This window comes from Bison bison, unplaced genomic scaffold (genome assembly GCF_000754665.1).
Source record: "Bison bison bison isolate TAMUID 2011002044 unplaced genomic scaffold, Bison_UMD1.0 scf7180017864043, whole genome shotgun sequence".
Classification (NCBI taxonomy): domain Eukaryota; kingdom Metazoa; phylum Chordata; class Mammalia; order Artiodactyla; family Bovidae; genus Bison; species Bison bison.
The window spans coordinates 7,390,009-7,403,269 of NW_011494615.1; the positions used below are offsets into that span (position 1 = coordinate 7,390,009).

General features: G+C 42.0%; 1 protein-coding gene across 1 annotated transcript in view; it reads left to right on the forward strand.

Annotated features, from left to right (window-relative positions):
* Positions 1-1,884: 1,884 nt before the first annotated feature.
* Positions 1,885-13,261, forward strand: part of UBP1 (upstream binding protein 1 (LBP-1a)) — a 60,435-nt gene continuing 49,058 nt past the window's right edge. The window contains exon 1 of the mRNA XM_010835580.1: positions 1,885-1,985. Within this exon, the coding sequence (XP_010833882.1) occupies positions 1,885-1,985 (101 nt within the window). The remainder of the gene's footprint in view (positions 1,986-13,261) is intronic.

The window sequence follows — 13,261 nt, forward strand, 5'->3', positions numbered from 1 at the left end:
GGGCGGGCGGAAGCCTCCGTCTCCTTGGGAAAGGCCTGCACGACCCTGGGCCTCTGCCCGCGCCATGGAGCCCCGCGGGCCTCTGCCCACCGCGGTGGCGGCAACGGAGGGCGGCCCCGCAGTCTTCGGCCCCGCGGGCTGCTCCTGAGGGCTACAGTTTTGCCGTAAAATACGCCCCGCTGTTAGGATGACTCGAGTTGGGGGAAGGGGCTACCTCGCCTTGCAAATAATTTACAAGGCACTTAGAGCTGGAATAAGGTGTGCGAAATGGTAGGGCTTGTGTTGGGAAACACTCTCCAAGGTTTTGGTATCAGTTCCTACTCTGTTCTACATTGTAGTCTTTCCTGGTTACAAATTTTAATCTCTTGTTGTTCCAATAGTAAGTATATCATAATTGGAAGTATCCGCATGGTACATTAACTTAGGTGTTTTTTTTTTTATTGTCTCAACGTGAGGTTTTTTCCATTGGGGGGTAGGTAATACCCTCCGAGGCTGTTTCCTTTTGAACAAGGCTTTAGGATGCACTGATTGCACCACAAAAACAAGAGTTTGTTTAGTCTCTCCTCTCTGTACAAGACGCCATTCATTTTGTTTAATTTTGAGAGGTTGAAACACATCTGAACTTAGTCTCTTGCCTTGATCCTGAAGAAAATTCGCTTATTTGTTTTTTCCTACCAGTTTGGCAGCTCTGTATTTTTATTTTGTAGTACTTTTTATGGAAAAACTGTTTGCATATTATACGTTCATCCGATTGAAGTGTGAACTGCAGTGGTTAGGCAGCTTTTCCTTAGTGCGAATTATGTGAGATTTTCCATAGATGGTCTTTAACGCCAGGTGTCTTGAAAGTGCTGTCCAGTTTCTCCATGCAGCTCTAGGGGAAGGACAAGGAGAATGAAAAGTCAAGAAGACTTCTGGGTCAGAGCAGGCCTTACATGGTAGGGACTACTCAAAATAATTCGGCTTTTCAATCTTCAAGGGAAACTCTGAGCTGAAAGGTGGAGATGGTTTGTATGGTGTGGAAGCGCCTGGAGGAAAGCCTTAGGTCACCAGTCAGTGACCCTGACCTGATCTGTGCACTTCCTGAACTTGGCACTTCCTCTCTCTGCAGCTTTGAAGCCTGAGGGCTCTGGATGAGGTGGCTTATTTTCTAGAACAACTGTCTTAGTTGTTGAGGAAATTGAGCTGCTGAAAGTCCTAGGGTCACTCCTGTAGGCAGTGTTAGAGGCACTGATTCCCTAGTGGGAACGCGAGCCAGGCTGCTCCTGGAGATCTGGACTTGCCGTCAAGGCAGAAGAGAGCAGGTGAGGCAAGTTCAGTGTTTATTCTCAATTACGGTGAGCGAAGGTCTGCTGCTGAGGGCTTTGCTTATTGGGGGCTATTGTGAGCTGTTATTGAGAGACTTCTTTAGATTTCTAGAGTTCTGTTTGTTTCAGAACTAAGTTCATTAGTTGGCTGTTTGTTTCAGCCAACTAATGAACATTTTGTTTGTGGCCTAGAAAGAAAATTTTTATATTAAACCTTTTTACTACCTTGTTCTTAATGTCTGTCATCTTTGTAATTCTGTGTCTGAAACAACACTTTCCATGGGGAAACTTTTTTCCAGTGATTGTCTTCAGTTAGTGGTTCCATGGTGTATGTCTTTTACTCTGAATTTTCAAGTATCTTTGAAGGCAAATACCACTATTAAGGAGCCTGTTTATTTTTTTGGATTTAATTGGGTTCTCAAAATCTGAGAAGAGCCAGGAGACTACTTGCCTCTTGCAAATTCAAGGCCCTTCATTTGAAATGCAAACTTTGGCAGATTCCAAGATTGCTGTGATCTAGAGAAGGTCTGAAGAAAACTTGGGGCTGTGCAGACCTCCTTTGATGGCCCTTGTGCTTCCGATGCCCGGCCCTGGAGCTGGGAGTGCCCAAGCCTCTCTGCTCTGCAGGGCAGTGGCCTCCTTAGGCATCCGGGAAGCGGCACATGCCCGAGTTCCAGGGAAGTAAGGCTTGTGATTTTTGTCTATTTCATTTCTTCTCAAGTTCAAGAAGTAAACTTGAGGTGCTCAACTTGAAATTACTGGAAAAGTGACTTCTTGATACAGATTTGCTCTGGAGGCAGCTTTGTCCATTTTTCTTTCAGAGTGAAGTCTGCTTATTGCATGTACTTTTTGAATGCTTAAATCAAGAGGTATTTCTAAATAGTTCTTTTAGGAAATGATTGCTTCAGCTTTGGGGGAAGATAGCATGAAAGAAACCTATGGTTTCTCTCAATAGTCTGACAGTTTTGAAATGTGTGTTTGCATTAAACAATGTAGGCTGATAGTATTGGATTATGATGAGGCTAATTTCTGGTGAAATCTTTGCTTCTTCCCTTTTGTTTTCTACACTCCAGTCTTCACTGTGTGTTTTTCTGGCTGCTGCAGATTCTGTTTGAAATGAGGCAGGTCAAACATTTTTTAAAATCTAAGTTACAGTGTCAGAAGTCTAGAGATGGTTAGAGACCTTGGAAGGCGAATAGGCCAGTCCTGTTCTTCCAAGTGAGTAAACCTAAGCTGGTAGATGTTAAAGTGATTGTTAGTAAAGTGATTGTCAGTGGCACTACCATTTCAAGAGAGGACTGAGTTTCCCTTCACTGAATGAAGGCTTGAAACCCATTGTAACTTGAAATCTGAGTCATACATGTTCTGTGAAGTAAGGAGCAGATAACCAAAGGACTCAAAAAAGTATAACTCAATAAAACTCCTTTAGGAAGGTCTTTTGGGCCACCTGGTAATTTTCATTCCATCTTAAGGGTTCACAAAAAATATATAATTTATAGTAAGTTAGGTTTCAAGATTTAAGGAATAATCTGAAAAATTTTTTTTAATGTGACTTCTTTATGCATAAAAATATTTTTTATACTAAATAATTCCCTTCGCAAAGGGCATTGGCCTGAGCTCTGTAAAACTTCACTATGGTTTAAATCTGTTTTGAAACAAAAGGTGTATTTTACATATAGTCTCAATTGGGAGGTACATTTGTAGTTTATAAATAATTTGCTAAATCAAAACTGGTTTGAGATGAAGACAGATTTTCTATACTGATTAAAATGTTAAAAGGTCAGTTTATAGTCCCTTGGAGGAAATGGGAAAACTTCAACTTTGTGATCAGTGTTAAGTTAATAAAAGACTACTGAGGATATATTTTATTATGTAACTGTTAATAGCTGATGGTTTTCTGTGGGTCTCATGCTAAAGCAGAATGTTCTGGAGTGGGTGACATTTCTTGGAAGTATAGGAAATTTTCAGAATCCGTGAAATTTGAAAATTTTATTATGGTGGTACCTGAGACTACTTCCAGAATTGGGAATAATTTCTATAAAATTCTTCATTTCACATTTCAAAAACTTTCTGGGTTTAATATTAAAAGAATTCAGTAAATTGTTGGTTAAAAAAAAAAGATACTTCATAGTGTCCACACTGGGCTTTATAATTAATAACTAAATTATAATCAAATTCACTTAATCACATAAAATCTATTACTTTAAAGCAGGGCTTGGCAAAGCTTTTCTATAAAAGGCCAGAGAGCAAATATTCAAGGCTTTGTAGGCCAGAGAATCTCTGTCACTCTGTTTTGTTTGTTTACAACCTTTTAAAAAATATAAAAGCCATTCTTAGGTCATGGTTGTACAAAAACAGGCCAGCTGGGTTTGGCCTTTGGGCTGTAGCTAGTTGACCCCTGCTCTAAAGGATAGATTCTAATAATATACTTTGATTGCCTTGGAGAAACATTTGCTGAGTATTGAAACCTTATATTCAAAAAGTAATATTTATGTAGACTAAACCATTCACTCAGCTAATTTATACATATCCTATTGTTTGTCCATAGATTTCATTGTGTTCCATTTTTAAAATCGGGGTGGTCCCCGCACTCCCCTAAGAGTAAGTTCAGTGCAGTTTGTGTCCTTCGTTCGGTGTTGTTTGAAACTTGGTATTTTATTGATATGGTCTCATAATTTGATGTGTTTCATCACAGTAACACTTGCCAGTTTGCCAGGACAACTTAAATGTTTGCTTTTGGCGGAAAGGAAGAAAAAGATGCTGGACCCTTTTTTTTTGCTGTAGGTTCTGTCACTGAATTTACGAGTTCTGTCATTTTTGTTTTGCTTGCTTTGGAAACGGTTCTGTGCTGCATCTTGGTAGTAGAGTCTCTCTTAAACTTTGTGAGTTTATGAGTTAAGATTTACAAGTTAAAAAGATCGTGTAGAAAGCTGACATCTACCCTTTACCCAGCATCTCCTACTTCCATAATCAGAGTACAGTTTTCAAAACTGCCTTGGTACAGAACTGTTACCTGAAGAACAAAATTTATTGGGATTTCACAGTGTTTTTTTTTCTGTATTGCCTTTTTTCTAATCCATGTTCTGTCTAGGATCCCATATTGCATTTATTTTTTATCTCCTTCAATGACAATCCCTTAGTCTTTCCTTCTCTTTTATGATTCTGATACTTATGATACGTAGTAACTAGAAATGTTACGTTTTTAAACATGTGACAGTTTTTTGAAGGCAAACATAGACTATACCTATGAATACTATTCGGCTTTCCAAGGATTTCAGCGGAATGATTTTGAGGAGAGTAGAACCCTGTTGGTGTCATTTTCTTATGGATTACTTTGTTTCAGTCTGTCTGAGTAGAATAGCATACTGTATATTTTGTAGTCCATTCATAATCAGAAACTTTTACATTTTACTAATTTATTTGAGAAAACAATTACAAACCATTATACATTATCACAAATATATTTTATTTGAAAACTTTTTCAAAATCAAACGTGAAGAATGGCATTCTCTTATACTTGCAAATTTATTTAATGTCTGGCACAGTAAAGCAGATGGATTCTCTTACCTGCTATTAGAGTATACTATTTTGGTTGACATAAGTGAAGAAAGTTCAGCCTCCCATAGATATATGGTTGGAAAAGGAGAGATTATTTTAATAGCCGTTTCAGATCATGCTGGATATTCTTCTTTGATAGTATACCAGCATACCAGCACTTGACAAGAGGCAGTTTCTTAAAGTTGCAATGTGCAATCTGAAACTGTGTCAATGTACTTTTTATATTGTTACATTAGAATCAGTTGGTCTGTTTTGAACTTTGACTGGGTCTCTGAACCTGTGTACTTTTAAATGTTTAAGTATTGCTCATTTGGAAAATAATGATCTCTTGAGTTTTGCAGATCTTCTCAATGTTCATTTTTCACTATGCATACCAAAAAATCACATTCCTTAGTATCACCACCGTCTCATCAGAGAAAGCACGTGGTGGAAGGAAGGTGCAGATTTTGTCATTGGTCACAAATGCTGTCATAGTTGTTTTCCTTGAAATAAAGGGCTCACTTTTGAGGAAATTTCTGTCAAATACTCAGAAATGAATAATCACAGTTTGTCAATGTTTAAGTAAAAATGATATTCTGTAAGAGAAGCTGCTTAATCCAGTCACAGATCAGTTTCATAAAAACCTTTTCTTTAGAAAACCAGTGCACTTAGGTGTGCAACAGAAATACATTATACCTACCCAAGGACCAGTATTTAATAAAGTTAACGTTTTTGTACAATGACTGCTTGTGTAGCTTGGTGCTGCCGCGTTGATTCATGCCAAGGCACCTGCAGTTTTAACCACCATTGGTTTTGTACAAATGTCAAGAGTGAAAAAGGCAAATAATGGTTTAGTATTATTCTGAGCATAGGTGTGACCTCCTGAACCCCTGAAAATCTCAGGTTCTCCAGGATTCCACAACCATACTTTGAGAACCTCTCATCTAACATGTGCCTAGAGTGTGGGTATTTAAAGTATTTTCTACTAAATTAAAAACAAACCCACTCTTAAGAGTTCAGAGAGCCCAGCAAAGGGAAGAAATAGGATTTGAAGTTGGGGGTCTGACCTCCACTTCTTTCCACTGCACCTGTTGGCTGCTCACCAGCGAATAACTAAGAAGCTTTCTCGAGGTGGAAGATGATCTTTCTGGATAGAAGGAAAATCACATGGGAATGCTGTATTTTTTTTTCTTTCTTATTTTATCTTTCTTTTTTTTTCTCTCTTATTTTATCTTTCTTTTTTTCTCTCTCTCTCTCTCTTCTGCAGGACCTTGCCGAACTTATTAGTTCTAATAATTTTAGGGGCTCAGTTATCCTAGTTGATATCTTTAAATAGTGATGGGTTTGTTTCTTCCTGTGTAATCTTTACATTTAATTTTCTTGCCTTAGTGTGGGGTAAGCCTTAGCATTCACTGCAGTGTTGTTTAGAAATACCAAGAACTTGAGTCTTTAGTCTACTTACTGATTAGAGAAAATGCTTCCAAAGTTTCATAAATAGGTTGTCTCTGTTCCTAGCTGAGATTGAGCCTCGATTTTCTTTCTTTTTTTTTGTTGTTCGCCTGTCCTTTTAAAAAACATTAAGCCTGTATCAGCTTCTGTGAGCTGGGTAACTTTCTTTTTATGGGCTAAATATTTTTGTGTGCTGTGCTGTGCTTACTCAGTCGTGTCTGGCTCTTTGTGACCCCATGGACTGGGGCCCGCCAGGCTCCTGGGTCCATGGGATTCTCCAGGCAAGATTACTGGTGTGGGTTGCCCTGTCCTCCAGGGGATCTTCCTGACCCAGGGATCGAACCCAGATCTCCTGCATTGCAGGCGGATTCTTTACCATCTGAGCATGGGACTTAATTTTTTCTTCAAGGTTTTATAAAGCTTTTTATAAAGACAATCTGGATTAGATGATTTTATTTTATTTTTGCCTACACAGGTGTTTGCCTGTTTAAATTTGCTTCATGGACATAGGAAATTCACAGTTTATCTTAGTTGTGGGAATTTTTTTCCAGAGTTTTTTTTTAACTGATCTCTCCAGTATTTGTGATTACACCATTTCTTTCACTCCCTGCGTTTCTTGTGTGTTTTCCTTCTTCCATGACCTCTTTCCGAAGTTTGTCTATATCTCGTATTTTGTAAGAAATCAGATTTTGGTTTTGTTTTTCTTGACTGTGTTTTCTGTTTCATCTTTGTGGTTCTTTCCTGTTGTTTTGATGACTCTGATGACTTGCTGTCTTTAGTTAGGCGCCTTCTCCTTTGTTTTTGGTCTGCTTCTAATCTGTTCGTAGCTATATATTTCTCTGTTAAGTTTCTGTCCCGGGTTTTGAAGGCAGCACCTTTGTTTCCATTCAGTTCCCCTGCCCCCCCCCTCCCCCCTTTGGAACAGTTAATTTTAAATTTTTCTTGTTATTTTTATTTTTGACTTGCTGTGTCTTCATTGCTGTGTGTGGGGTTTTCTCTGGCTGCAGCAAGTGGGGCCTACCCTCCAGATGCCGTGTGCAGGCTTCTCTTGTCGTGGAGCAGGGCCTCTAGGGTGCTCGGGCCTCAGTAGCTGTGGCACGTGGGGTTCAGTTGCCCCACGGCATGCAGGATCTTCCCAGACCAGGGACTGAACCTGTGTCCCCTGCTTTGGCAGGCAGGATTCTTAACCGCTGCATCACCAGGGAAGCCTGTGTTTATTTTCTTGTTGTAGTCTTCTGTATATTCTGGATACTAGCCTTGATTACACATATATGTCACAGACAACTCTCTTCTACTCCGTGACACCTTCCCATTCTCTTTATGGTGCCTTTTAAACAGAAGGTCTTGATCGGGATATGGTCAGATTGAGCAGCCTTTCCCTACTCTGAGGTCATAACAATACTCTTATAGTCTTTTCTGAAGGTTTATTACTTTACATATCACATCTAAGTTTACAATCTCTCTAGAGTTGTGTTTTTTTCCTTCTGTTTTTGGTATTGTATGAGAGGAGGCCAGTTAGTTGCAGTTGCAGTTGTATGAGCCTGTAGTTTACCTAATATCTTTGAAAAGACTGTTTATTTCTCACCTTTTTTTCCATTTGAGCATTTTTATTTTTAAAAAATTTATTTATTTTAATTGGAGGCTAATTACTTTACAATATTGTATTGGTTTTTGCCATACATTGACATGAATCCGCCATGGGTGTACATGTGTTTCCCATCCTGAAGCCCCCTCCCACCTCCCTCCCCATCCCATCCCTCAGGGTCATCCCAGTGCACCAGCCCTGAGTGCCCCATCTCATGCATCAAACCTGGACCTGCGATCTGCTTCACATATGATAATATACATGTTTCAACGCTACCTTCTCAAATCATCCCCTTCTCAACCTTTTCTCACAGAGTCCAAAAGACTCTTCTTTAAATCTGTGTCTCTTGCTGTCTTGCATATAGGATCATCGTTACCATCTTTATAAATTCCATATATATGCGTTAGTATACATGGCACCCCACTCCAGTACTCTTGCCTGGAAAATCCATGGACAGAGGAGCCTGGTAGGCTGCAGTCCATGGGGTCGCTAAGAGTCGGACACGACTGAGTGACTTCACTTTCACTTTTCTCTTTCATGCATTGGAGAAGGAAATGGCAACCCACTCCAGTGTTCTTGCCTGGAGAATCCCAGGGACGGGGGAGCCTGGTGGGCTGCCGTCTGTGGGGTCACACAGAGTCGGACACGACTGAAGTGACTTAGCATTAGCATTAGCATACTGTATTGGTGTTTTTCTTTCTGACTTACTTGACTCTGTATAAAAAATATGGAATGCTTCCCGAATTTGCATGTCATCCTTGCACAGGGGCCATGCTAATCTCTGTATTCCAATTTTAGTATATGTGCTGCCCAAATGAACACAATTTCTCACCTCTCTATACTGCCATTCTGTTATAAATCCAGTGCCCATCAGTGATCTCAATCTGTCGTCCTGTTTGCAGATTCTGGATTCTGTCCTTGTGTTCTTGAGAAATACCCAGCTAGATGATGGTTTGTCATTACACTCTTGAATTTGATTTGTTAATACTCAGTTTAGGCTTTTTGCATCTATATTTATGGCTGACTTGAGCTTTTCACTTTCTTTTCTAGTTTTGTTTGTACCTAGTTTTGATGTCACAATTGCATAAGTCTTCATAAGGAATAAAGTTAATTCCTCGGTTTTTGTCCTGTCGAATAGTTTGTATAGGAGCTGCCCCTGAAAGTCCCATAGAACTCCTCTGTGAAAGTTTTCTCTGGGGGAAAATTTTTAACCACAGTATCGGTCTCTGTAGCATTACTTTTCTTTTTAAGCCTTTTATGTCTTTATGACTGGATTTGCTTAGACTGTGCTGGCTGTCACTGGCTCTGCGTGGTCTTTCTCTGGCTGTGGCCAGTAGGGCCGCCCTTCCTCGTGGCGCCCGGGCTTCTAACTGCGGTGGCGTCTCCTGTTGAGGAGCACAGGCTCTGAGCACTGTGGGCTTAGTAGTTGTGGCACAGGGACTCAGTTGTTCTGCAGCTTGTGGGCTCTTCTAGACCAGAGATGGAACCCGTGTCCCTTGCATTGACAGATTCTTATCCACAGTGCCACTGTGGAAGTCTTGTAGTTTTTTATGTCTTAAAGTTTTGATGTTAATTTTTCTAGAAAATTGTTCATCTTATCCATATGTTCAGATACGTTGCTATAGTTGTTAGTGATATTCTCATCTTACTAGTTTTTATATCATTAGTTACATCTTTTTTCCTCATCTTTATTAGTGCCGTCTCTTTTTGATCAGTCTCTCCTAGACGTGTGTCTCATTTTCTAGGGGACACTGGACCAGTCCTTTTGTGCACTTGACTCTGATTTTTTAATTTTGGCAGTGCTGTGTCTTTGTTGCTGTGAGGGCCTTTCTCAGGTTGTGGCGAGCAGGGGCTGCTCTCCAGTTGCAGCGGTGCAGGCTCCTCATGGCGGCTTCTTTTGCGAAGCATGGACTCTAGGGCACGCGGGCTTCAGAAGTTTCGGCATTTCTGCTCAGTAGTTGCCGTGCACGGCTTAGTTGCTCCCCAGTATGTGGATCTTTCCGGACCAGGAACCAGGACCTGCCTTTTCTGCGCTGGCAGATGGGTGCCTTTCCACTGAGCCAGGGAAGCCCACTGCACTTGGTTCCTGTTTGTCGAGACTAGGGGAAGTTCCAGACTTCCAGGACACTCCTTGTCCTGTGTTCAGCACGGTGCTCTGCACTTGCGCATTTCTGTAGCCAGCTCCCCGTTCTGACTGGTTCCTAAAATTCTCCCACTTTACTCTCTGGAATTCTCAGTCTATCAGAAAAGTCTCCCAAGCAGTCAGTGTTACGGATTGAATTGTGTGTCCCCCAAAAAGATATGTTGAAGTCCCAGGCACCCCCCCACAATGCCTCAGAATGTGGCCTTATTTGGAAATAAGGACTTCACAAAGGTAATCCAGTTAAAATGAGGTCATCAGGGTGGGCACTGGTTGAAGAGAACTGGTGTCCTTATAGAAAGGGGAAATCTGGACGCACACAGACACACACACACAGAGGGGACACAGAAGACACACGGGAAGAAGCTGGCCAAGGGCCTGGAGTGCTGCGCCTACAAGTGAGGGCACCCAGCCCCCGCCGCCAGACCCCAGAAGCTGCGAGAGGCCTTCCCTCCCAGTGCTCAGCCAACCCCTGGATTCGACTTCCGGCCCTTGAACAGTGAGACCGGAAGCTGCTGCCGTTTTAAGCCTCTAGTTTCTGGTTCTTTGTGATGACAACCCTAGGAAACTAGTATAGTATAGTAATGCTGTCTTCCCCTACCCTGCTCTTGTGGAAACCTGCTATCTGAGGACCCTTCTCCCCTGAGACCCTCTCAACTGCTGGGGGCTTACATTCACATCCCTGCTCTTGCACCAGGAGCCTGGGGAGGGATCCTTTCGGCTTCTCACAGCCGCCTCCGGACTGTTCTGTCTCCCTCCTTTTCTGCAAGACCCCCAGCTTTGAATTTCACGCCACTGATTGTCACCAGGCCCTCAGTGATTGCAGTCATCTGGTGTGGGGGTCATTTCTTATTTTAAAAACTCAAGATCCTGGCTCACTGTCACAGTGAACACGACTAGTCTGTTCACTCGTGGTGACTTCAGAAGATATTTAAATGGGCCTTCCAGCAGCCTGACACTTCCGTTCCTTGAGTATCTTTCTTACAGCGACATTATCTCAACTACTCAATCCTATGGTCATACATTAGACCTGGATTTACCCATCATGCGACCCACTGCAATCTCAGATTGAGAGTTCACCTGCTGCCCCCTGTCCTTCACTCTCTCCCTTATTACTCTCCTTCTGCCATCATTGCACCCATTAAAATTTATTAATACAACCACTGATATTGCTCTCATCACAATTTCTCACCCTCTTGAAGAGGCTTCCCCAGTGGCTCAGTGGTAAAGAATCCGCCTGCCAATGCAGGAAACTTGGGTTTGATCCCTGGGTCAGGAAGATCCCCTGGAGTAGGAAATGGCAACCCACTCCAGTATTCTTGCCTGGGAAATCCCATGGACAGAGAAGCCTGGAGGGCTACAGTCCATAGGGTCGCAAGGAGTCGGACATGACTGAGCGACTGAGCACGCACACATGTACTCTCTTGAGCTCCTGTTTTCTTCCCCAACCAGTTTAAATTTTCCTGGTCAATCATTGTAGTTACTTGCCCACATATACCCTTGTTCTCTTGCCCCCTTTTGCTTTATTCCCCGGTCCTCTTTTTTAACACAACCGTAACCCTGCTTAAATCCGATGCTTCCTTTCCATTACTTAGGTAACAGGGTGGCTCTAAGGAAGCGCTGATCAGGCCTCACGGGAAGCGCACCACCTCCACTCTCAAGCGCATCCCTTTGCTGGTTGGTGGTCTCACCTCTGCGCCCTCGCCCAGTCCCTCTCCAGCTCTGCTTAAGGATGGGGTGGCCCCATCTCAGACCCACAACTCTTCCTGCCAGGGCCTACTTTCAGTAGAATTTCCATACTTGGTACTTTACTGAAAAAATTGGACTTTTGAAATATGAACACACATACTGGCTTACAAGTTTTTCTTGATGTGCTTTTGGGCGTGGGTTCGAAAATTGCTTATCCTACTTTGGTTATTTTGGGTTCTTAAATCAGCGATTTAGTGTTACTTCATTGGTCCGGACTTTACTGGGCCTTTATATCAAATGCTGCCTCTGCCTGTTCTTTCCGCTTCTGAGACTTCAGTGTAGAATCTTCTCCCTTTCTCTCTTAACACCTCTTCGGCATTTTCTGTGCTGCCTTCTGGATAACTTTTTGTTTATGTTCCATTTTCCTTATATACTCTTCATTTCTGTGTAATCTTACTGTTAAATATTCATTCTTTATTTCTTTAAACAAAGTAAGCTTAATTTTATCATATAGGTTCAGTACTTCTGGCATCTTGAAGTCTTTGGTGGGTATTGGTCTGTGTCCAGTCAGGAAAATAGGATGCACTGAGCTGTCTCAGGCAGAGAAGGGTTTGGTGAAGTATTGACTGTGAAAGTGCTAGAAGGGTTCAGGGAGAAGGGCTGGCTGTTGGAGGCATGGCTGCTGCTGCCTTGAACTTCCCTGCAGCTGTGGGTGCCTGCTTCTGCTCTTTCCCACTCCCTCTTCATTTCCCTTCAGAGCAACCTACCAAGATTCCAGCTGGCAAGATGTCTTATATATGTAGTCTTCAGACCTCTAACCCTCTGCAGCAGAATCAGGAAAGCACTGAATGCCAACAGACAGGATCTGGAACTGGGTATATGCCATCTGTTGTTTTTGCTGTTGGTTCTTGCGCCTAAAGTCGTGTTTGTCTTTGTGTGCCTGGATATTTTTGGATACTGGCATCAGGATTACTTGGAATAATTCAAATCCTTGTGTCTTTTCATTTGCTTGTCAGATCCCTGGGAGACCTACCTGTCTGGAATATGAGGTTACAAAATCAACTGAATACCAGAACTTTTCTTATGGCTCATCCTGGTAGAAATTATGATCTCAAATTGTCTGGAGATCTGGCTTTTCACTTTAGTAATGATTGCATATCAGTGCTGCAGTTCATTCATCAGTTCAGCAGATATTTGAGCTCTTTTGTGCTAGACGCTGGGTTTGAGTCTGTGAAGAGAAACCAGTTTGGGGGGTAGTTACACTTATGGGGCATACAAATGTAAGTCTGGTATAGTGTTGGAAAGTGAAATGCTTTGTGGATAAATAGAGCAGGAAAGGAGCAGCTGGGAGTACCATGGAGGATTACAGTTGTCACTGAAAAGGTGACATTTGAATACAGTGAGCCAGTAGGACATCAGCAGAGTAGGCCAGTGCAAAGGCCCCGGAAGGGTTGAGGAAGGAGGCTGCAGTGACTGAACCAGGTCCTTCCAGGGACCTTGGTTTCTAAAGTGAGGTGATGGAGAGAGTGCAAAGGAATGAAATGGTCCAACTTCTAT